The 25,833-nt window shown below is 43.9% G+C and overlaps 1 protein-coding gene across 3 annotated transcripts in view; it reads right to left on the reverse strand.

Moving 5' to 3' along the window:
* The window catches only part of CCND3 (cyclin D3), an 87,403-nt gene that overhangs the window by 16,542 nt on the left and 45,028 nt on the right, over positions 1 to 25,833 (reverse strand). For 2 of the 3 annotated variants that reach the window (XM_054698786.1, XM_054698785.1), the window contains exon 2: positions 11,271 to 11,365. In XM_054698786.1, coding sequence (XP_054554761.1) covers positions 11,271 to 11,337 — 67 coding nt within the window. In that variant the 5' untranslated portion in view covers positions 11,338 to 11,365. Of the gene's footprint in view, positions 1 to 11,270; positions 11,366 to 25,833 lie in introns of those variants that run through there. The other variant, XM_054698787.1, reaches the window with a different exon arrangement.

Raw genomic sequence — 25,833 nt, forward strand, 5'->3', positions numbered from 1 at the left:
ACCCGCTGCTCCCTTCAGCAGTGTATTTCAGTCAGTCTGCCTGTTCTGTTCCCCACTCTGTCTCTGGTGAATTCTCTCATCCCCTGCATCTCTGGCCTGTACCTCAGCTCTTGTATGCAAAAAAAAAAAAAAAATCGCCAGAATCTTGGTTTCCTGGTCCAGATTCAGTTCTTGTTGTCTTTTTTTAAATTTATTTTATTTATGCACACAAGAGCTGAGGTGTAGGCTAGAGGCACAGGGGAGGGGGACTAAGAGGATTCACCAAAGACAGAGTGGGGCACAGAACAGGCAGATTGACTGAAATACACTGCTGAGGGGAGCAGTGGGTAAGACAGGAGAGGTCTGCTGCACCATGTGGGTTAGCTCCCTGGCCAGGGATCGAACTGGTGCTGCAGTGGCTGCAAGGACCTCCTTGCACCAGCAGGGAGGCCTTCTTTCTTGTCCTTACCAGTCTCCTTTATCCAAACCTACTAGCCATTTCTGATCCAAAATACGTCTATGTCCAAATACATCTCTAACTCTTTTCCTTTCTTTATTTCCACTAGGTACCACCTATTCTAAGTTGCATCCTCTTTCACCTGAATTATAGAGATAGCCTCCTATCAGGTGTCCCTAGTCCACCCCTGCCCCCTGCAAAGTGGTCTGAACACAGCAGCCCTCCAAGGCTCTCCATTTATTCATTGTGATCGCCAGTGTCCTCACGATGCCCATGAGACTCTATATATAATTTACACGCCCCACCACACACACACACACATACAATCATTTTCCCACTACACTTTCACATTCACTCTGCTCTGGCCACACTGGTCTCCTTGTTGTTCCTGGAACATACCAGACATACCTGTTCACTTTGTATTTGCTGTTCCATCTGCCTGGAATGTTCTGCCCCCGGATATCCACATGACCCACTCCCTCATTTCTCTTGGGTTTTAACTTAAGTCACATTCCTTACATAGCCTCTCCTGGCCCTCCAACCCCACCCCTGATTCTTCCTAGGCCCTTTCACTGCTTTATTTTTCTGCTTGCCACTGATTACTAACATACTATATACTTTACTTACATCTTCTTACTTTACTTACATGTTTATAATCTGTCCGTTCCCTCTTTATTCCAGCAAAACAGGACGGTGCCTGGTTCACAGGTGTTCAAAAAATAGTTTGTGAATGAATGAAACCCAATGAATGTAAGAAAAACATGAGCTCAATCCACGTGACAAATGGCAACACATTTGTAGTAAGGGAGCGGAAGAGGGTGGGGTTGGGCACTAGGGAGTGTACAGGTCCCACCCAAGCCAGGAGGTACTGCTTAGTGCCAGTCTCTTACTGCACCATGGTAATGAATGTTCCCAAGGCACACATAATACTCTGTGGACTGAATCTGAGGGACAGGGAACAATCTGCAATCTCTAGCACATAAGTTGCTGTAAAAAGAAACCTCAGGTGCAGGCTTGAATCTGCTGAGTCTTTCCTTATCATAAAATTAGAATACAAGCATTTATTTACTCTTTTTCTGGCTTGCTATATTCTGGAAGAAATGAGGCTTTCCTATCTTGTTATTCTATTTGAAATTCCTGTCCACAGCTAAGGGTGAAGTGAGCACCTTGGCTTGGATGTGGATGGATTACCTGCTACAGTAAACCACCCAGTAAAAGGAGTTTATTCTAGGCATGATATAGCACCAGCATCGATATAGTGATTGAGAGCCTCGGGAGGTTTATGATACCTGACTCTGCCATTTGCCAGCTGTGTGATCTCTGGCCAGACTTTTCATTTGCAAAATGGAGCTAGTAATAGCACTTCCCTCCTAGGGTGGTGGCAAGATTAATGTGGAAAAAAGCACCTACAATAGTGCCAGGCTGACAGTAAGTGCTCTGTAAAGGAGCTGTGATCACTAATGATCCATAGTTGCTTTCCTGCCCCAGTAAGAGGCCGACTTTGGGATGTTCCAGGACATGCCCTGACACAATTCAGAAATGAGGCACCTTCATTTTAAGAGCTTCCAGTTTAAAGTGGATGATTCTGAGGGTCTTGCATCATGGAGAAGCCCTAACATGCCATTAAAACTGGAGGTCAGCAGGTGGTTTCTGTGTGAGGGAAGAAAGGGCTGTATTGGGGGTGGTAGGGGTTGGTAGTCCTGGACTTCTCGATTTCATGAGACAGCCTATAGTGGAAGAAGTGGGACTGTAGGAACTCAGAGAATAAGTGGGGGAGAGAAAGAGGCAAGAATGGGAAATCTAGAGAAGTTCAGGCAGAGAGTGGATGCCTTAGACGCAGGGCAACTAGCACGGTAGCACACCGGAAGATTTTAGGCAGTTATACTAATAACAGATTACACTTGCTAAAGCATTTTCTCTTAGACAGGCACTCAGAGCTTTACCACATTTGCTCTTTGAGGTATAAGTGCTGTTATTAACTTCATATTACAGGTGGGAACAGAGAGACAGGAAGCAGTTAGGTGCACCCAATACCTCAATTTGGGCTCCCAGAAGCTAACTCTGAGACAAGGTTTCAAGTGAAGTAATTTACTTGGGAGGTGATTCTAGGAAGTACCCAAAAGGGAAGGGGGAAATGAGACAGGAAGGGAAGGAAGCCAGAAAGAGTACAATTGGGCAAATTACCACTGTGAGGAAATGGAGCTCAGTCTTGCTGAAGAACTCTGAGACAAAGAAAAGTGCCAGCCTAGGAGTCACTTCGAAGAGGGTCAGAAAGTGTGGTCTACCACTCTCCTAGCCAGCCTGGGGTTGAGGGCTGCTGGGATGGAGAAGGTGCAGAATTAATTACCCAACACCTCCAGCATTCCTGGGGGAGGGCACAACCCATTGTGATAGCCAGAACTAGCCTATCAGACAAAGTTCCAGTGTGGAGTTTGCAGGTGGGGTGGGGACAATGATGAGTGCATAGGTGATTGGCAAAGCTGGGATTGGAACCTAGTCAGGTGACCCAGAGTGAGCTCTAAGCCCGAGTAAATATTTGTTAACATTTTTGTGCTATTTGTGCTGATTTTAAAGCTGTATGTGTATTCCAAAACCTGGGACTTTATCACGTTTCCTAGTAAAGTAAGTATATTTGGGCCTCCCTGGTGGCTCAAGTGGTTAAGAACAGCACTGTGAAGCTATCTGAAGCCTCTGCAGCACGAGTTTGATCCCCGGCCAGGAAGCAACCCACAAGGTGCAGCAGACCTCTCTTGTCTCTCCTGCTGCTCCCCTCAACAGTGTATTTCAGTCAGTCTGTTCTGTTCCCCACTCTGTCTCTGGTGGGTCCTCTCACCCCCCGCACCTCTGGCTTACACCCCAGTTCTTGTATACATAAAAAAATAAATCTTAAAAAAAAAATAAAGTAAGTATATTCAATGAAAACTGTGGATTTTAAAAATACTAAGTAGACAATAATACGGGGTCATGGATGTGGCAGTGGATGTGGGGCCATGGATGTGGCAGTTGTGAGGGTGGTATGTAAATGACAGGTTGTTGGGGGAGTTCATGGAAGAGTTATGAAAGCAGAACTTTGAATCTGAGGACCTTGAATTTTGAGTCCTAGTGTCAGGACATCATTTCCCCCTAACACTAGGACCTGGCTTTGTGCCAACTGCAAGCTTAGAACAGGGCAAGTACCCCAACTCTGACAACCTGTTTATCTATAAAAGAGGGTAATAGAAGCCCAAACTGCTTAGAGGAGGTGCTAAAGAAAGATGAGATCATATATGAGTTAAAAAGCACCAGGTAAGGGCCTCCCTGATGGTGCAGGGGTTAAAGACGGCGCTATGAAGCTAGCTATCGTCAGCCACTGCAGAACAAATTCCATCCCCTGCCAGCCAAGGAGCAACCCACATGGGGCAGCAGACCTCTCCTGACTCGCCCACTACTCCCCTCAGCAGTGCATTTCAGTACATCTGCCTGTTCTGCTCCCTACTCTGTCTCTGGTGAATTCTCTCAGCCCTGAACCTCTGGCCTACACCCCACCTCTTATATGCGTAAATAAATCTTTAAAAAAAAAATAGTGGTTTAGATTACTAATGGTTAAGGCAAACTGAACTCCACAGAAGCTATGTGGATCATAGGACTGGAGGAAGGAGTTTCAAATTCTTTTTCAAAGGCTGGGGACATTACTATTGCAAAAGCCTCTTTTAGAGACTCTCCGTCTACACATCGCTTCCAGATAGATCCAGATCAATGGCTCAGAGCCATCAGATTAATCTCTCACACACACTCCTTTCATCTTTAGTCCAAGGACCTGCTTATCAGGTCAAATTTAAAAGTCAACCAGCCTGACTTTTAAAGTTCTCCTTCAAGAGGCCCTGGCCACCCAATCCAATTTTATCTCAGCCTGAGCACTCCAGCCCACCTCAAGGCCTTATCACCCACCACTGGCATCCTGCTTCTTTCTCCACATCTAGCTCCTTCCTTCCAGGCCTAGCTCCTGGCTGACCAATTCCACGAAGCTTCCAGGGTTGCTGGGCAGAAAGATCTGGGAAATTTAGAGCCAAAAGGATCATGACATAGTGAGGGGAGCTGACTTGGGCACACAGCGAGTTAATAGTTGTTTTAAATGTTTCTCATTGTTTCCTAAGAGTAAATTCTGCCACCCCTTTCCCCGAAAGGTGGAAATTCTTGAGGGGAGGTACAACATCTTTTTATCCCCAAATTTGGTTAAGCTGCTGCAGGAGGTACTCGGCATAAAGATGGGTGCTTTGATTCCAGATTCTGTGCTCAGGCAATTTCCCTGCTGTTGGTTGGGTCATTCATACTTATAAAACCCAGTTTGATTCCTCTAATTATAGCTTATTTACTTTTTCCTTTTAAATTGTCATTAAACTTAACTCCTGTTGGCACAAGGAGTTAAGATGTACCCTATGAAGCTAATCCCCAGCCATGGAGGTGATCCACATGGCGCAGCACACCTCTCCTGACTCGCCTGCTGCTCCCCTCAGCAGTGTATTTCAGTCAATCTGCCTGTTCTGTTTCACACTCTGTCTCTGGTGAATCCTCTCACCCCCTCCCCACACTTGTGGCCTGTACCCCAGCTCTTGTATGCATAAATAAATAAATTTTAAAAAAATAAAATAAATGTCATTAGTATTCACTCCCCTAGCCCCTCAGTGAAGCAGGTACACAAAAGTACCCCTAAAGTTACGTGGTTATGTAAACAAGTTAATAAAATTTGAGAAAAAAATTTAAAAAGAAAATTAAAACATTGTTGTTAATGCTGTTACAACATTGAACAAAAAAATTCACTTTTAGAAAAGACCCATACTTCCCTAAACTCACAAACCCTTGCCAGTGAACTCATTTCTTTTTACATTCCTATCTAGGAGAGTTTGTATCACTTATTCTCACATTCATCCAATTATTTCACATTATCCTTATGGAGATCCTATCAAACACCAAGATATTCCCAGGCCATAGGCAATACTAACACAAATAAGACAATTCTTTTAAAGTGAATACAATCTTTGGGGGCGGGGTGAAGGGGGAATAAAATGTGCTTTGCTTTCCATCTTAGTAATTTACCATTACTTGATTCTTTAATTAATTCGCGTATGTAGGTTCTCAGGCTCTGACTCATCATGTGACCAGAAAGTTCCCTAAAATCAGGAATTGAATCTTGTAGTTTTTTGGTATATGAGTAGGGTAAGAAAATATTCCAGTTCATGCCAGTTGTCCTGATACAATTATTAATGATTCACCTTTCACTCTTAAAGCGCCCCTGTTTGGAACAAGTGTTGGTGAGGATGTGAAAAAGTTGGGACCTTCAACTGCCATCTACAGGAATATAAAATGGTGCAGCCATTTTGGAAAATAGTCTGGCAGTTCCTCAAAATGTTAAACACAGTTACCCCATGACCCAGCCTATCAACATATGAACAAATGAATATTCAGGGCCTCCCCGGTGGTGGAGCGGGTTAAGACAACCTATGAAGCTGTCCACAGCCTCTGCAGCACGGTTTCGATTCCTGGCCAGCTAGGGAGATACCCACATGGCGAGGCAGACCTCTCCTGTCTTGCCCACAGCTCCCCTCAGCAATGATTTCGATCGTCTGCCTGTTCTGCTCCCCGTTCTCTCTCTGGTGAATTCTCTCACCTTCCCATGCCTCTGTCCTGTACCCCAGTTCTTGTATAAAAAAAAAATGAATATTCTGTGACACATTCATACACAGAGTATCATTCAGGCATAAAGCATGCTTCAACGTGCATGACCCCTAAAACAACATAGTAGGTGAGAGTCAACCGCAAAAGACCACAGATAGTGTGTTTCCATTTATATGAATTGCTTGCAGTAGGCAAATATACTGACAGAAAATGGATTATTGGTTCCTAGGGCTGGGGTGGTAGTGGTAAAGGGGAGTGACTATTAATGGTTACTGTGTTTCTTTTGGGGATGATGGGACTGTCCTAAAATTATATTCTGGTGATTGCACAAGTCAGTAAATATACTAAAACCATTGAAAAGTGCATTTTGTACAAGTAAATTCTATGGGATGAAAACCATATCTCAATTAAATTTTTTTAAAGCATTCCAGTTTGGGGCCTCCCCGGTGGCGCAGCGGTTGAGCGCTGGGTTGCGAAGCTGCCCGCGGCCTCTGCAGCGCGGGTTCGATCCCCGGTTGCTCCCCGGCCACTGGAGGAGGGTCCCACATGGCGCGCAGACCTCTCCTGCCGCCCGCTGCTCCCCTCAGCAGTGTACTTCGGTCCTTCTGCCTGCTCTGCTCCCCGCTCTGGCTCTGGTGAATTCTCTCACCCTCCCGCGCTTCTGACTATACCCAGTGCATGTATAAACAAAACAAAACAAACAAACAAACAAATAAATAAAACATGCCTCTATAAAAAAAAAAAAGAATCATCTTTAAAGCATTCCAGTTTGAATAATAAATTATATGTTATTTTCTACGTAGGGAGGCCTTAATATGATTGATGGAGAGCAAGGAGGCTTTTGAGTTGACAAACCCCACCTCTATAACTCTACCACTTACTTGCTGTGTAACCTGGCAAAAGTGACCTTATTTCTTATCTACAAAACAGGATAGTAATGCCTAGCCCAGAGGCTAGTTATGTTAGATAATGCATGACAGTACTGGGAGCACCCGCAACCCCCACCCCCACCCCCATGTTGAAAGTTCTCAACTTTTAGTATTTACACAGGTAAAATTCTGATACCAGAATTGAGAAGGAGGGAGGGAGGAAGAGACCAATGAATGGAGCAAGCCTGAAGCAACTAAAATTCAGAGAGTAAATTATACATATTCCATAAATTGAGACAGATGTTAGGAAGGGAGTCAAGGAGAAGCAGTGGACCAAGTTGACCACTGCCACCCATTCTGCTCTGTCATTCAATCACCTCACTAGTTAGTGTTCTTACCCCACTGTGTGCAAAGCCCTAGACTGGAGAATAACATGAGAGACACCAGAGTCCCTGCTCCTTGGTCGTGTGTGGAGGAAGAAGACAGCCCACCCACGGCCATGTAAACTAGCCCAGACTGACCAGAGCACCCCTGACATCTGAGGGCCTCGGAGAGTATAACCCCCAACTAGGTCACCTGCGTGCACCCCATGAGATGTGGTTTCATTGCCTATCATCAGATGCTGAGGAGTGACAAATAGGCAGCAATACCCTCCGTAATCAAAATACTCCACAGTTCTTTCCCTGCCTCCTCTTCCTCCAAAGACCTCTAAAACTGGGAGCTTCTTCCAGGATTTAAGCTAAAGCTCTTGCTTTCTCTTCTTAAGCACACCTTAGAGTTTTTCAGCCTCAACTTTCACATATCCCCAACTCTGACCTCCATCCCAAACTTCCCCACCTGGATGTTACACAGATGCCTTAGCACAAGATACTCAAAACCTGTTCCTCCTCTTTTATGTTACACTGTTCCACTGAGTCACCCAAGCTAAAAATGCGGGCATTCTTTCTCAACCACTGCTCTAAGTTCCCATACAAACCTGTAAGCAGAATCTGTCACCTCCATTTTCAAAATGGCTAGAAGCTGGTCCCTTTAGCCAGTGCTGAGGGGCTCCCATCTAACACCTGGACTGGCTCAGTCATCTCTTCTCACTCCAATCACTCTGTCTATGCTCCCGGCTACTGCCCAAGCATTCTAGAATCTTCAGCAATGTACATGAGTTTCCTTGCTTCTTAAAATCTTAAGACCCCTATGTAGACAGGATAAAATCCAGACCACTTATCCAAAATGGATAGTTTGCCATTACAAAAAAAAAAAGGCTCCCATGATCTACCCAAAATTCTCTCTCCAGACTTATCTCCCCTCCCCCAACACTCTTCCACCCCCTTCTACTCCACTGAATGGTCTGGCATTGATGCTTCTGTTCCATTCATATGCTTCTTTCTGCCTAAACACACCCCATCCCCACCTTTCTGCATATTCCGCCCCGCCCACCTCCTTTAAGGCCAGCTGAAATATCAAAATACCACTCTGCAAAGCTCACCTCAGTTCTCCTGGCTGAAGTTTGAAGAGCGGTGTGGAGTGAGATACCGTGATAGCCCACAGACACCATTCTGACTACTGACCAGTATCAGGGGATTTGCTTTATCCAAGTCATAATATTTCAGGATCTGGCCCCCAGCTTTGCAGAAGAAGTGTGCTTTTGAGGCTGCCTAGGAAGTAGACACAAGCTGTCTCCAATAAAGGCCACAAAAACAGATCCACAAAACAAAAACAGAGCCACCAAGTGAATCTGAATCACAAGCCAATGACCAATAGGCCCATGTTCTCTTGCCACAGGAAGAACACCGCAACCAGAGTGCCTCATGACGAACACAGACCCCTTATCAAAGACCCCACGGTGGCCCAAAAGACAGTGGAGAGTCATGGCTAACAGTAAGTCAAGAGGTACAGAACTTAGGCTTGAAACCCAACTCTGTGACTAGAGATGATTTCCAGACTCTGAGTGTCCTTATCTGCCAAATGGGGCTAATAATCTCTGTCCTGGCCATTCCCTCTGCCTGGAGTACTCTTCCTAGAAACCCACACATCTTCCATCCCCTCTTCCCTCAGGTTTCTGCTCAGTTTTCACCTTTTAGTGCCTGACCTTCCTAGATAAAAGAGAGACCCCCCTCACCCCACCTTCTAGCCTTTCCCATCCTCCTGACCCTGCCATGTCCCTAGAGCCTGGATCAGGGCTTGGCCAGAGAGGATGTTCAATAAATACAGTGGAATTAGGAATGAAGCACACCTCCTCCATAGTGTTGTGAGGATGCAAAGCAGTTAGAGTGGTGCTAGTCCCACACTACTGGTCCACATTGATGTAGTTTTGGGAGTTTAACAGGTTTTCGCCTGGGAAACTCACTGTGTGCTGCTGAAAGCGGAGTTCTGGTAAAAACCTTCCCAGAATGAACCCAAGGACCCTGCACTCCAAACCCATTAACTCCAAAAACTACATCAATATGAGGTAATCCTATTAGGAGGGCCTCCAACTGAGAGCCTGCCACGTACCTGGAACCCAGAGATGCCCAAGAGTTGAGGCTCATGGGGTTCCGGTGTCTTATTGGAAAGACAGAAGCCTTGAGAGAGGATACCTGCTCCAATCCTTGTGTCATTGTGCATGTATAAATCTGGCAGATTTAGTATGTGGTTCAGGCAGGTAGAGAGGGTGGTGGCAGGAACGGGGGCTGGACAGGCAGGGAGAGCAGATCATGAAGGGTTTGGTGGCTGCAAGTAGATCACCAAGGGCCTGTGCTCAAAGGCAACAGACATGTGTGAAAGTGTTTTAATGGGGCCAGAACCTGAGGGCATAAACATGTGAAGTTTGGGAAGGAGTAAGTATAGAGATTAGGTAAGAGATTTTTGGGATGATCTAGTGAGAAATTCCAAGGGCAGTTGAGACAATGGAAGAAATGCAGAAGATGGGCTGGCTGGGTATCAGCGGCATCTGGATGGTGGTGGAGGGGTATTCTGGGAAGGCTGAAGGGAATCTGACTTGGGCAATTGGATGGAAAGGGTTTCTGTTACCTCTGATTAGGAATCTAAGTGGAAGCACAGATTTAGGGGAAAGAGTTCTCTATTTCACATGTTGCTTTTTTTTTTTTTTTTAATAGAGGCATGTTTTATTTATTTGTTTGTTTGTTTGTTTGTTTGTTTGTTTGTTTGTTTATACATGCACTGGGTACAGTCAGAAGCGCGGGAGGGTGAGAGAATTCACCAGAGCCAGAGTGGGGAGCAGAACAGGCAGAAGGACCGAAGTACACTGCTGAGGGGAGCAGCGGGCGGCAGGAGAGGTCTGCGCGCCATATGGGACCCTCCTCTGGTGGCCGGGGAGCAGCCGGGGATTGAACTGGCACTGCAGAGGCCGCGGGCAGCTTTGCAACCCAGCGCTCAACCGCTGCGCCACCGGGGAGGCCGACATGTTGCTTTTGAAGTGTCCATGGACAATACAAGTGATGTCCTACGCCAGGCTGACATAATAGGAGCCATCCAGAGTTCTTACTATAAATGTGTATGTTTAGAATACCTATTGTCTATTTTCATCCTCTCAACAATCATTTAAGGTAATCATTATCCCACTCACAGGGAAAGAACTGAGTCTAAAAATAACATAAAGTGACTTCTAACAGCCAAAAAGGGGACCAGCTGGGATGTGAAGTCCTGTCAGGTCTTATGACACCCTCTCTTTATCCATCTGAGCCCCAAGTATGGATTTCTGGAGTAGGCACCTAAGTCTTGGGCATAGACTTGGAGCCCCAAACTGGCAATATGGGGATAGTGGAACATAAAGAACACATATATTTAAGGGGTAAGTGTTAAAGAGGAGTCCCATTAGGCCAAAGAGGTCGGGAGAGAACAGAAGCGAGGGGAAGAGTTGAGGCTAAACCATAATGCTGTCAGGGGTCCAAAGGGGCCAGGACCCCTCCCTCATCCCAGTGAGCCTCTCACTAACAGACCCAAGTACCCTCCCACCCCCACTGACACATTTCTTCTTTAGATATGTTAATAGAGGGCAAGGGTTAAGGTCAAGCCTTCCTCCACTCCAGGAGCCTTTGTGACTCTTTAAATCAGTTTTGCATATCTTTGCGCAGACCTATAATGGATCAATTTTATAGTTTGCAACCTTAATTTCAATTCTGGGAAGTTTCTTCCAGGCCCACCTCCTGCTGTGTGGCAAATACTTTAGTCCTTTAGTTCTTTAGACTCCCACCTAGATAAAATACAGGCTCTGCTGTGTGACCTGGCCCAAATTACTTAAACCTCAGTGTTTTTACCTATAAAATGGGGGTAAAATAAGCTGCCTCGGAGGGATGGTTACAAAGGTGAGGGAAACATACCTATGATGTCCAGGTTAAAGTATGTGCTGTTGAAATTACGGTGTCTCCGTTTACTGCTTGGCTTCATTCCTGGTCACCTGGTCAGCTTGTTAGACCTGGAAATCAGAATATCTAGGTGTGAGGTTCACAGTATGTTATGAATGTTTATGCCCAGGTAATTCTAAAACGCATCCAAGGCTGAGAATCACAAGTCCCCCTCTAGTTCTGGAGTTCCTCTTGCTTCCCCTGTTGCCTGTGTTATCTTTATACTAAATTGATCAATCAGTAAACTACCCCATAGTAAGGAATCTGTTTACCCCATCTTTGGAAATTCTCAGAGGGCTACTCCCTTGCTAGAATGAATGTGGTCATTCCCAAATCAACAATCTATTGAGTCACGCCTCTTCATCCATTACAATAATCTCATTTTCAGAGGGCAAGCCAAAGCTTCCTAATTTATTAATTTATTCACTCATTTGCAGTTGCCCTCTTATGCTCCCTACAGCATGAATAATTGAGAATTCACACAAATTCTGGGGTGTGACCAGAACAACTGAAAGAAGTTAAGCATTTCTCCTCCAGATATTAAAAAATAATTAATAATAAGAACAGCTGTTATAGAGCAATTACTTTGTGTCAGACATTGTTCTAAATATGCGAGATAAATGAATTATTTTAATCTTCAAATTTATTGTTATCCCTACTTTACAGAGAAGGAACGGAGGTCCTGACCAGAGAAATGATTTGCCCAAGGTCACACAGCTAAAAGGTAGAGACAGCATTTGAACCCAGATAATCTGGGTCCAGGATCAGGGTGTAATTTCTTTCTATTCTTTTTTTTTTTTTTTTAAAGATTTATTTATACAAGCACTGGGTACAGTCAGAAGCGCGAGAGAATTCACCAGAGTCAGAGCAGGGAACAGAACAGGCAGACCAACGAAGTACACTGCTGAGGGGAGCAGAGGGCAGCAGGAGAGGTCTGCACGCCATGTGGGACCCTCACCCAGCAGCCAGGGATCGAACCGGCATTGCAGAGGCTGCGGGCAGCTTCGCAACCCAGCGCTCAACCGCTGCACCATCGGGGAGGTCCTCTTTCTATTCTTGTCCTCCATCATAATGATTGAACACAATATCAAGAAACTGGGGATGGGCAGGTCCTGCAATTAGAGACTGGGGAAGGAAAAGACTCTGTGCTGTCCCCAGGCCTGGGAAGGAGTCCAGAATAGAAGGGGCGAGTTCCAGAGTAACCAGATAGGGGGTCACAGCTGACCACAAACCCAAGGCTTCCTGGATTCCCTGGCAGAGGAATGAGTGACATGAAAGGGAAATTCCTCCAAGAAAAGAAAACATTTTTGAGGGTTTTTTTTGGTTTGTTTTTGGTCTCATCTCTGATTTCTGATCCATGGTTTCTTTGCTGAGTCATGGAGGACATTTTGAAAGGGGAGGGGTGGTGGAGGAGTATCACCTCCCAGCTCCCAGGGCAGCAGAGCCACCAAGCTGGACAGACCAGGGAGCCTCCTGGGTAGCCCAGCTCCCTGCTCCTGGGAGGCTGACACCAGGTAGCTCCTGTTCCAAAGAGATCCCCAAGGAGAAGCAGCTCTACTGCTCGTCTTCATCTACCCCTAAGTCTCTTTATTGAATAAATAAGAACACTAAGGGGCCTCTCTGGTGGCGCAAGGGGTTAAGCACAACACTGTGAAGCTATATGCAGCCTCTGCAGCATCGAGTTTGATCTCAGGCCGGCCAGGGAGCTGACCCAAATGGCCCAGCAGACTTCTCCTGTCTCACCCTCTGTTCCCCTCAGCAGTGTCTTTGGTCCATCTGCCTGTTCTGCTTCCCACTCTGTCTCTGGTGAATCCCCTTACCTACCCCCACCCCCGCACCTCTGGCCTCAACCCCAGTTCTTATATACATAAATAAATCTCAAAAAAAAAAGAACATTAATGAAAGCTTGAATAAATAACCAAATCAAAATGTGATTCAACAGGGGCCTCCCTGGTGGCGCAAGGGGTTAAGCACCGTACTATGAAGCAATTTGCAGCCTCTGCAGCATGAGTTCAATTCCCGGCCAGCCAGGGAGCAACCTACATGGTGCAGCAGAACTCTCCTGACTCGCCCACTGTTCCCCTCAGCAGTATACTTCAGTCAATCTTCCTGTTCTGTTCCCCATTCTGTCTCTGGTGAATCCTCTCACCCCTCGCATCTCTGGCCTGTACCCCAGCTCTTGTATGCATAAATAAATAAATCTTTTAAAAAAAAATGTGATTCAACAAACTTTTGCTGATCCCCTACTGAAGACTTTGGAATCACACATCCCTGGATTCCCAGCTCTACCATTTCTGACCCCTGGCAAGTGATGGAGCCTCGGTTTCAGCATCTATAAAATGGAGAGTCTGTTTCAGCCTATAAGCAAAGAGGGAAAGAGAGGTGAAGTTCTTGGCATACCGGGGATGTTCCATAAATGACATCTGTGTGTCAGACACCATGAGGGGCTGGAAATACAAGAGGAATTGATCTCAGCTCTCCAGAGTTCAAAGTCCAGTGTGTGTGTGTGTGTGTGTGTGTGTGTCCATGCATGCATGTGGGGAGAGACAGAGATGTAATGAATGAACACAGTGGATGACTAGAGAAGAGAGGTCAGTTCCCAAGGCTAAGGACACAGAGAGGAAGAAGCCCAACTGCCAAGCCTGGGTGGGGCACATCATAAAGTTCCTGCTTAGGTCTCTAGTTCAGGGCATTTCAGACAACCACCTGCACAGAATCACCAGGGACTTGGTGAAAATGCAGATTTTGATTCAGCAGTTCTGTGTGGGGCCTAAGATTCTGCTTTTCTAATCAGCTCCCATAGCAAGTGCTGGACTCTGGTGAGTTTAGGGGGAGGTGTTTTTCAGCTGTTCTCATCATAGATTTCTCTATTATCCTTTGAATCCACTTCAGGGCGATCTACTCAAAGTGACTTACAGGACCTGTTAACTGGCAGCTACCCCAGCCCCTCCCTGGATCCCTGATACACCTAGTGATTCTAATGCAAGACTCCATACCCACCAAGGTTGAAGGTGATTGTTTCCTCCATCCTTCCCCTTTCTAGGCCAAATCATCCAAAAGTTTCAAATGCTTTTGAATCTGGTATTTTGTAATGAATTCCCTTTAAAAGGTCATAGATTTATGAGAAAAGAGTTAAAATTATGAGTCTTTATTAACATAACCAATCTTCATTCCATCTCAAGTGGTAGGAAAGGGGAAGCTGTACTGGAAAAGATTAGAATTCTTTGCTAATTCGAAAAATACTGATGTCAAGGGAGATAACATGTAGCCTACAGCAAATAAGATAAGTGTCACCCACTCGAAGACTATTTTAGGTGAATCACTGTACCGAAAAACATGTCATGCCCCAACCATCTTATGAATCTTATATGAAGAATGTTTGATGGAGGTTTCCCCAAATTTCATAACTAGCCTAAAATTTATGACATTTCCAATAATGCCTTGTGACACTGAGATAAAACTTTTCTAAACTATCAATAATAATAATAATAACTTTCTGGGCCTCCCCTGGTGGCGCAGCGGTTGAGCGCTGGGCTGCAAAGCTGCCCGCAGCCTCTGTAGCACCGATTCGATCCCTGGCCGCCAGCGAGGGTCCCACATGGCACGCAGACCTCTCCTGCTGCGCCCGCTGCTCCCCTCAGCAGTGTGTTTCATCAGTCTGCCTGTTCTGTTCCCCGCTCTGGCTCTGGTGAATTCTCTCACCCTCCCGCACTTCTGACTGTACCCAGCGCTTGTATAATAAATAAATAAATCTTTAAAAAAAAAAAATAACTAACTTCCAATGAGTCACACTAGTGGAACACTAGGTTATCTTTTTTATTTCTTCCCCCCTTTATGCCAATCTTTTTTATTTTCTTATGGAAAATATTACATGACCATTGTCATATGAATATGCAACCAAAATAAGAAAATATTTAATAATATTTAATAAGATATAAGAAAATAAGGTATAAATAAGGGTATTAAAGAGGATTGTCAAGCAGGTAAAACACACATTATGTTATTTTTCAGGATTTTGTGATATTTTATCTTTCATTTTTTTTCTAGCATATTGTAACTTCATTTCAAATTCTAAATAAATACATTCACTTTTGTATCTTTATATTTGTGATTCTGTATTGTTTTTCTTAAAGAGGGCACCCCCAAATTGCACAAGTTTTACCTAAAAAAAAACAGAATCTACCTGGGGTATACTGGAAAGTACTTTGGTGTCATACCTGGTTTTAAGTCACAGATCTGTCACTTCTGAGTTGTGTGCTATGTGACCTTAAGACAACTTACTTGACTTCTCTGAACCACAGTTTTCTCCATCTAAAATGGGATGGTCATATCTGGCATGTTTATCTGATGATGAAATAAAATAGTTCATGCAAAGTGGCTGTTATGTGGTCATCTCAATAACCTGTGGTAAAGAGTCAATTGAGATGTTGAGAGGTCATTTGAGGTCACAAAGCTGAGATGTACTTTAGAAAGAATCTGGATTTCAAGTTTCTGTTAACAATCTTCTTTCCTCTCTATCTTCCATCCTTTTCAAGACAGGGAGTAAAAAGCAATTCTGTATTATCTCTGAGCCCAAGTAGCTCTAACTCATTTCTTACTCTTCACCAAAGAGAGGTCACACAGATGGTCCCCACGACCAGTACAACCCATCTCCACATGGAGAAAGTTAAAATGAGCACCCTCCTTAGACTGTGACTGTGAGAAATAATGAATCAGACGAAATTAAGAAATACTTGGCCTTTTGTTGAAATCATGTATTTGGTTATCAGTTCTGTGTTCTCTTTTTTCCCATCAACTCAAACAACCCCAAGATTCTTCTCTTCCTTCCACAAACTTGTGCCAGTTCCTTTACAAGCATTCTTTCACTAAATTCTCACGGCAGCCCCATGAAACAAGTATTGATCATCCCCATTTTGTGGATAAAGAAAGAGCTCAGAATCCTGAAGGAACTTGCCTGGATATCTGAGTAAGGTCAGAGCCCAATCTCTTGATCCCCAGACTATGCTGCCTTCCTGCCATGTTCCTCTATGTTTCTGTGTAGTAGAATTAGGGCTAAGGTGTCTGCTGGAGAAGGCAGTGGAGCATTAGAAGACCCCCATGGTTCCATATCTCCCTTGTACCCCAGCATTGCCCAGCAGCACCAAATTACTCCTGTCCCCCCTCAATCTGCCCTCCTGACTCATGCTCTTGTTCTGGTGCTCCCCGCAGAGCAAACAGCCATTTGCCTCTCAAGAAGCCACAGAGCAGGCATCAGAAGACCCTGGTTCTAATCTGGTTGGGCCATCATCCCTCCCTTTGCCAAGTTAGTTGATCTTGCTCTACCTCATTTGCCACAATTTAACAATAAGGTAGGAAAGAAATGCTACCAGGCTGCTTTGCAGCCCCCATACTCTCTAAGTGAGCCTATGCACTATACACATATGCACGTAACTGAATGTGTCCTGACTGATTCTGAAGTTCCATGCCCTCGGCCCGAGACTAGAGTGTCCTCTGTTTATAATGCATTATGAAGGCCGCAAAGTAGAATTGGAAGTTAACATGATGTGGCCATGCACTTTAGATAGCCCTGGCTCTCACTCCCATCTCCACCAGACCCTGGATATGTGGCCTCAGGCAAGTTCTTAACCTCCTGAAGTCTCCTTTTCCTTCTCTGTAAAATGGAGCTTGCAATGGTGCCCATCCCGTAAAATTGCTGTGAGGATAAAAGTTGAGGCCAGGGAGATGCTCAGTACCCTACTGAGGACTCAACAAATGAAGGCCAGTATGGTCACTCCTGTAGATGGTGTTCGCAGGCCCACTCCTCTGACTGTGACCTGGCATGATTTTCACCTCCTCTGACTTTGACCTTCTGGTTACCTAAAAGAGGTAACTTCAAAGGGAGAGTGAGCTGGAAAGAGGCAAAAGGGACAAGGGGCTTGGATGGACAGATGGTGTGACTCCAGATGGCTGCACATGGCTAATCTGGGGAAGCAAATGGCCTCACCCTCTGCCCAGCCTTACCCACATGTGTCCAGGCGATGCCAACGAGATGTTGGGCTAGAAAAAGCTAGAGAACACTAAAATATCCAAAGTAGGAATTACAGATATTTCTGAAATGCATGCCAAATTTTCAATCTCAGCAGGCAATGCCAAATCCCTGGGTTAAAGCACAGAGTCTGTTCTTTCCTTCTCTCTGCACTGGCACCATTCCTAATCAGAATTTCATTCTCCATTCAAGCAGTCAACTCAAAGCCTCTAACTCTTGTAGCCTCTGAGAGCTCAGCCCATCTGCTCTAAATCTTCTAATACAAACAAATAAACGGATAAACCAAACAACATTCCTACCATTTCTCTCTTGAAATTTATTTACAATAAAGAAAAATGGAAACAACCTACATGTCCAACAGAGGATTCATTAAAGAAACTGGAATCTTAGAATAATAAACTGTAATAGAATACTGTACTATATAAACAATCATATTACATATTACGGCTGAATATTAAAAGCTACCATGGATGTAGAATAGAATGCTGGTTACCAGTATCAGCCCTACAGTTGGACTGACTTGGGTTTGACTTCAGATCCACCTCATACCAGCTGTGTGACCCTGAGAAGTCTCTCTCTGCGTTAGGTGTGCATGGGAAAAATGACAATTATAAGAAGAGCTCTAACTCTGCAGTTACACTTCCTGCCTGGTTTATGTCCTAGTCTGTCACTTCCTAATAGCTGTACAGTCTTGGACAGATGAAGCAAGCCTTCTGTTCTTCAATTTCCTCATCTGCAAATAGGATCTACCACACAGGGATTTTTTTTTTCTTTCGGTAAGAATTAAATGAGATACACATGTCAAACTTTTAGCACAATATCAGCACAGCTAATATGATACCATCACCCCCACCCCCACCTCTAGCTCCCCCATGATTTCTAAATATAAATGCAAAGCCAAGTCACTTAGAACATGGCCATAACCTTGAAAAGAAACACCTGAGCTACTCCAGATGCGCGATATCAACACACATGCAGCCCACAAGGGCTCCCTGGTGGGGGTATCGGCACAAGTAAGAACCAGTTAACCAGGAGTTAACTTCCTCCCCTCAAGCAAGCAGCTGTGGGCTGCCTGCGCTCACTGGTCCAGCGGAAAAAACAGCCTGCACTGGGTGTATAATGAGCCACGTGATGGTGTACATTGGCCCTGAGCTTCACTAGAAACTGAGCGGCTGTCTGCAGAGGGCTCCCCATGAGGGGTCCCAAGTGCCCTGGTTTACCACGCAACAGCCCAACTTACCAGGGTCACAGAGGGGCAGCCACGTGTTGAACCACAGCATGGTTCAGTTCCCATCTTAGTTCTGCCTTTGGGTAAACCCTGGCACTGATCAATTGAGCTCTGAAAAGGGGGTTGGGTGTGGGGTGAATTTGCTATACCTCTTGAGCCTAACCGTCAATTCCCCAAAGGTCTTGACTTCCAACAGAATGAGAGAAGTTCACCTGGCACATATTTTTTTTTTCAAGATTTACAGTACAGTTAACAGAGTTCATAGAAGCAGGATAGAGAGAAAAACTGCTGATAAAATAATTTCTACTAGTGCCATATTTTTCTGATCCATCGGTGGAGCACCTAGCTGACACTAAGCACTAGCCTAGGTATTTCTGTACTTCACTTCTGTAGAGAGTATCAGAGTTGACATTTGCTGCAGTGGAACTCTGGAAAGACATAAGATTTTCATATTAGCATAGCTGGTTCCTTACAAAAATTATGCTTAGTAATTGAATTTTAATATATCACTATATTTTAACATGGTCGCCATAATCAAATGTCACAAACATTTCAAGGTATATTTTAATCAGCATTTTCCACATTTGATTCTGATAAGAGCCCCACCTGGCACAAATGCTTTTCCCAGAGTGTACACACACAGGATTCCACCTGAAAACGGTGATCACTGTTTACATGTGTATAATGCTTAACCATTGTAGCAAATGCTTTCTCCTCCACTAGTTGAATTCCTTTTCACAAGAATACTGGGACTGGGGCCTCCCTGGTGGCGCAAGGGGTTAAGCGCAACCTATGAAGCAATCCGCAGCCACTGCAGCACGAGTTCGATCCCTGGCCAGGGAGATGCCCACATGGCACAGCAGACCTCTCCTTTCTCGCCCGCTGCTCCCCTCAGCAGTGAATTTCAGTCAATCTGCCTGCTCTGTTCCCCACTCTGTCTCTGGTGAATTCTCTCACCCCACACACCTCTGGCCTGTAACACAGTTCTTGTATGCATAAATAAATAAATCTTTAAAAAAAAAAAAAAAGACTACTGGGACTGAAGTGGAGAAACCAGTGGAGACGTGGCCATGCCTGGGGAGGTGAGCTGCAAGGCCACATGGTGACAGGACCTCAGTGAGGGTACCAGACACTGTACCTACCTGCTTAGTCTCTCAGTCTCCAAAATGTGACCTGCCAGCACATTCAGAGAGAAACCCCAATACTGAGCCCCCACGGTAAGCAATGGTGCACCCCAATAGTCAAATATAAACTGACAGTGGGGGGACACAGCTGCCAAGTGGACAGGACAGGGTTACCAGGGCTCTCTGGGCCCTTCCCCAGGGGCAGAAGGGGGACATAAGAAGGGTGCTTGGCAGGTAAGGGAGCAGAACTAAAGGAGACCACTCAGGCTTCCACAGTGCTGGAGACATCAGCTGGAAGTGGTGACAACACAGAAGGAAAATCACCAGGAAATCAGACCAGGCCCCCCTCTCCACTCAGTGACTTCTTGCCTTTTTTTTTCTTTTTAGTATCCAAGGATAATGGGCCTTTCTTCACTGATATACCTTTCTTTATTTTCTGGCAGTGGCAATTAGTCCTATTGTCTAGAGACCATTTGTCTCTTGAAAGTAACTGCACCCATGGCCTAGGAGTTAAGTCTCAGTGCTATGGCCTGAGTTTGATCCTGGCCAGGGAGCTGACCCACATATGGCACAGCAGACCTCTCCGGTCTCACCCGCTGCTCCCCTCAGCAGTGTATTTCAGTAGATCCACCTGTTCTGCTCCCCGCTCTGTCTCTGGTGAATCCCCTCTCTCTATCTCTCTCTCTCTCTCACACACACACACACACACACACACACACACACACCTGCACCTCTGGTCTACACCCCAGTTCTTGTATGCATAAATAAATAAAATAAATCTTTTTTAAAAAACAGAAAAGCTGTGGCAGAGCTATGATCCACTGCTGTCCTTACCCAGCCCCTCATCTAAGGGCTCACATTTGCAGAATGACTCAATGGGATGAAGGGTCCAGTCTGTCGGGGCAGAAGAGGGACTAAGAGACAACTAACAGCCTAACCAAATTATTCATTTTCCCCACAAACCCAGTTTCCAGAAATTTACATTTCAAACACCAATAAAATTTCCCCCAAAATTTTAGAGGTAAAAAAGTAGGGTTGTTGCCAAGTAAGGTTAATTAGGGAAAAAACCTATTGTCTATATATACTGCATTCATAAAATAAAGAAAACCTGAATACAAATCTTGAGAAAAGGTTCAGAAGAAAGGATAGTACTTTTAATGGAATGGATGTAGTTAGACACAAGAGCCCAGGACATCATCTGGTGAGTGCTGGTTTGGAATCACAGTCAGATTCCCATCTTTCAATGGTCCTTGCAGCTCTTATAAGGACCTCTTTAACAAAGGAAACTCACAGTTTCTTTTTAGATTTTTTTTTAAGATTTATTTTATTTATGCATACAAGAGTTGGGGTGTAAGCCAGAGGTGTGGGGGGGTGGGGTGGCTGAGAGGATTCACCAGAGACAGAATAGGGAGCAGAACAGGCAGACTGAAATGCACTGCTGAGGAGAGCAGCAGGAGAGGTCTGCTGTGCCATGGTCTGCTGATCCCTGGCCGGGGATCAAACTGGCGCTGCAGCGGCTCGCTATAGCTTTATAGTGCTGAGACTAACTCCTGCACCACCAGGGAAGCCCCAGTTAACATTTGATACTGTTCCTTCCAGTTTCCTTTTTTAATACGGAAACTTTTTTTCATATACGAGATTCAAAAAAAATGCTGTAAGCATACTATAACTAAAGCCTTACTGGAAATGATCTCACTGGTATATGTAATTAAGCAGAATTATTAGTGCAAAGCTCTCATCATATTGTGCAAGAATTTTAATACCTTCCCCCACTACCCCCCATGCCTATCAAATTAATTTCAAACACCTTAGTGTGGCTTTCACGGGCCTCTATAATCTATGGCTGTGTGTCCTAGCTCCCATTTTTCAATGCCCTGGCCACTGCCCAAATATGTATTCTCACTTTATGGGCTCTTCATTACTTGAACACTTTGTGTATTTACCTCCTGCGCATATATTGACACATCTGTTCTAGATTTTAGAGGACACATTCAATTTTGATTGGTCTGTGCTTAAATTAAACTCTTACTTCCTTTCCAAACCGAGTTCCAACCTTTCACCCTGACCCGAACTCTACCATCATTTGCTTGGGCAAAAATCTTGGAATCCTTTTTCATTCCTTTCTTTCTTACATGTCCATATCTAACCCTTCAGCAACTCCAATGAACTCTGCCTTAGGAATAATATGAATCCAAACATATTTCAGCATCCACCCCAAGAACTCTCAAATCTAGGGCTCCTATACGAACCACCCATATTAACATAGTAGCTTATATCTGGATTTTCTTGCTTCACTCAGGCCTCCATGCAGACCATTTCCAATGCAGTGGTCAAAAGGTCCTTTTAAAAAGTGAATTAGAGGGCCTCCCTGGTGGTGCAAGGGGTTAAGATGCAACCTATGAAGCTATCTGCAGTCACTGCAGCATGAGTTTGATCCCTGGCCAGGGAGCTACCCATATGGCGCAGCAGCCCTCTCCTGACTCTCCCACTGAACCCCTCAGCAGTGTATTTCAGTCAGTCTGCCTGACTGTATTACAGTCAGTCTGTTCAGTGTATTTCAGTCAGTCTGTTCCCCACTCTGTCTCTGGTGAATCCTCTCACTCCCCACACCTCTGGCCTGTACCCCAGTTCCTGTATGCATAAATAAATAAATCTTTTAAAAAAAGTATATTAGAGCAAATTCACTACTTGTTGCCTTAAAAGTGTCCAATGGCTTTCTATCACATTCAGAATAAATCCAAAAAGCTAGACTCTGACAATCTCTTTGACTTCACTTATTATCACACTGCCTTTCTTTGTTCCCCTCCAGCCTGACTCAAACTCCAGAGCCCATTCAGGTTTTAACACCTCTGTGTCTGCTGTTTCCTTGGCCCAGAAAGCACTTCCTTGAGAACTGCAGTATGCAATACGGTGGTCACGCGTGTCTGTTGAGCATGTGAAACATGGCTGATCTGAACGGAGATGCAATTCTGAATGTAAAATACACACTGGGTCTCAGAATGAAAGATGTAAAAAAGCACATTAGTAATATAATGAAATAATGTTGAATGCATTAAGCAAAATGTTATTAAAATTAATATCACCTGTTTCTTTTTACTTATTAATGTGGTTAGTAAAGTATTTAAAATCCCATATGTGGGCCTCCCTGGTGACGCAAGGGGTTAAAACACCGCACTATGAAGCAATCCTCAGCCTCGATCCCCAGCCAGCCAGGGGGCAACCCACATGGCACAGCAGACCTCTCCTGACTCACCCACTGCTCCCCTCAGCAGTGTACTTCAGTCAGTCTGCCTGTTCTGCTCCCCATTCTGTCTCTGGTGAGTCCTCTCACCGCCCACCCCCCACTGTTGCCCCGCATCTCTGGCCTGTACCCCAGCTCTTGTATGAATAAATAAATGTTAAAAATAAATAAATAAATAAAATCCCGTATGTGATTTGTATCACATATGTAAAGCACCACACAATCTTTTGGAAAACAATTTGTCAGGTATCAAGACCTTTAAACTATTCAAACCAGGCACAGAAAATATTTGGAAAAATCTACAGCAAACCATTAACTGTGATCAATTCTGTGGAATCTTTCTGAGAAGGAGACTGTTATGAAACTTTTACTTCTTTGTTTGGTATATTTCTGTATAGTTTATTTCATTAAGAACAGCAAGTGGTATTTTCATACACACACACACACACAGAGACAGAGAGAGAGATTTATCCCTTGAACAGGGACCCTATCCCTAGAAATCTATCCTAAAATGCTTTTTAATTAAAAAAAATTTCTTAATTGTACTCCCAAAATTACATGGTTATATAAATGAAAAAGCCTATCTTTATATATTAAAGAAATGTGTTGATAATTAAAGCCACATGGGTTCACTGTTGAATTCCACCAAACATTTAAGGAAGAAATCACACCACTTCTCTACAATCTCTTTCAGAAGACAGAAGCAGAAGGACTGCTTCCAACTTATTCTATAAGGCCAGCATTACCCTAACATCAAAACCAGACAGAAACATGATAAGAAAAGAAAACTGCAGACCAAATCTCTCATGAATATAGATATAAAAATCCTCAACAAAATATTAGCAAATGGAATCTAACAGTGTATTAAAGAATTATACACCATGGCCAAATGAGATCTATCCCAAGTATGAAATGTTTTCTCAACATTGAAAATTTGATTAATGTAATATATAACAATCAACAGACTAAAGAAGGAAACATACCAATAGATGCAGAAAAATCCTTTGACAAAGTCCAACACTCACTCAAGATAAAAACTCCCAGCAAACTAGGAATACAGGGGAACTTCCTCAATTTGATAAAGAACATCTTCCAAAAACCTTCAACTAACATCATAATTAACGATGACAAACTCAAAGTTTTCCTACTAAGATGAAGAATAAGGCAAGGATGTTCCCTCTCGCTACTGTTTCAACATTTACTGAAAGTCCCGGTCAATGTTATAAGAAAAGAAAATGAAGCGAAACATATACAGGTTGGGAAAGAAGAAATAAAACTGTATTTGTCCACAGATGACATAACTGTTTACGAAGGTAACCTGAAAGAATCAATTAAAAAAATCTTGGAACGAGGCCCTCTCTGGTGGTGCAGAGCTTGAAGTCTCAGGGCTATCAGCTATCCCCAGCCACTTGACAAGAGTTCGATCCCCGGGCAGGGAAGTGACCCACATGGTGCAGCAGATCTCTCCTGTCTTACCTGCTGCTCCCCTCAGCAGTGTATTTCAGTCAGTCTGCTTGTTCTGTTCCCCACTCTGTCTCTGGTGAATCCTCTCATCCCCCCCACCTTTGGCCTGCACCCCAGTTCCTGTATGCATAAATAAATAAATCTTTTTAAAAATAAAAAATAAATCTTGGAACTAATAAGCAGTTATAGCAAGGTTGACAGATACAAGGTTAATACACAAAAGTCACTTGTTTTTCTTTATTCCTCCAAATGGAATTTAAAATTACCATTTATATTAGCATACCTCCCCAAATTAAATGTTTATTTTTGGCAGATATATGCTTAGATATACATATAACTACATACAAAATAAGTAAAATATGTACTCATTTCCTAAATGAGGAAAACTAAAACTCTGATAAAGACTATCAGAGAAGAACTAAAAAGAGAGATATTCCATGTTTGTGGATAGCAAGACTGAGTCTTTTTTTCTTTTAAAGATTTATTTATTTATGTATACAAGAGCTGGGGTGTGGGCCAGAGGTACGGGGTGGGGGGAGGGGGTGAGAGGATTTACCAGAGACAGAGTGGGGAACAGAACAGGTGGATCAACTGAAATACACTGCTGAGGGGAGCAGCAGGCGAGACAGGAGAGGTCTGCTGCGCCATGTGGGTAGCTCCCCAGCCAGGGATCAAACTCGTGCTGCAGTGGCTGCAGATTGCTTCATAGGTTGCATCTTAACCCTTTGTGCCAGGGAGGCCCCACAAGACTCAGTCTTGTCAAGATGTCAGTTCTTCCCAAATTGATCTATAGATTCAACACTATCCTAATAAAAATTCTGGCAACTTATTTTGTGGCTATTAACAAATTTATTCTAAAGTTTATGTGGAGAGATCTACACCCTGCGAGAAAAACAAAATCAAACCAGAGCAGTCAACTCCGTTTTGAAGAAGAACAATATCAAAGGACTGACAGTCACCCCAACTTCAAGACATTGCAGTGTTGGTGAAAGACTAGACAATAGGTCATTGGAACAGAATAGAGAACCTAGAAATAGACCCACACAAATATAATCAATTCATCTTTGACAAAGGAGCAAAAGTAATATAACAGAACAAAGATACTCTTTTTAATAGAATAGTGGCACAACTGAATCTATAGGCAAAACCAATAATAATAAGAAATCTAGACATAAACTTACCAAACAAAGAAGTACAAGTTTCATAACAGTCTCCTTCTCAGAAAGATTCCACAGAATTGATCATAGTTAATGGTTTGCTGTAGATTTTTCCAAATATTTTCTATGCCTGCACAAAAATTAACTCAAAGTGGATATCACACCTAAATATAAAACACAACTATAAAATGCTAGAAGACAATATAGGAGAAAGGCTAATGATGCTGGGAATGGTAGTGATTTTGTAGATGATAGACCACTGTCTATGAAAGGAATAACTAATAAGCTGGATTTCACTAG

The sequence above is a fragment of the Talpa occidentalis genome, unplaced genomic scaffold (assembly GCF_014898055.3).
Source record: "Talpa occidentalis isolate TD23 unplaced genomic scaffold, MPIMG_talOcc4v2.1 talOcc4.2, whole genome shotgun sequence".
NCBI classification, from domain to species: Eukaryota; Metazoa; Chordata; class Mammalia; order Eulipotyphla; family Talpidae; genus Talpa; species Talpa occidentalis.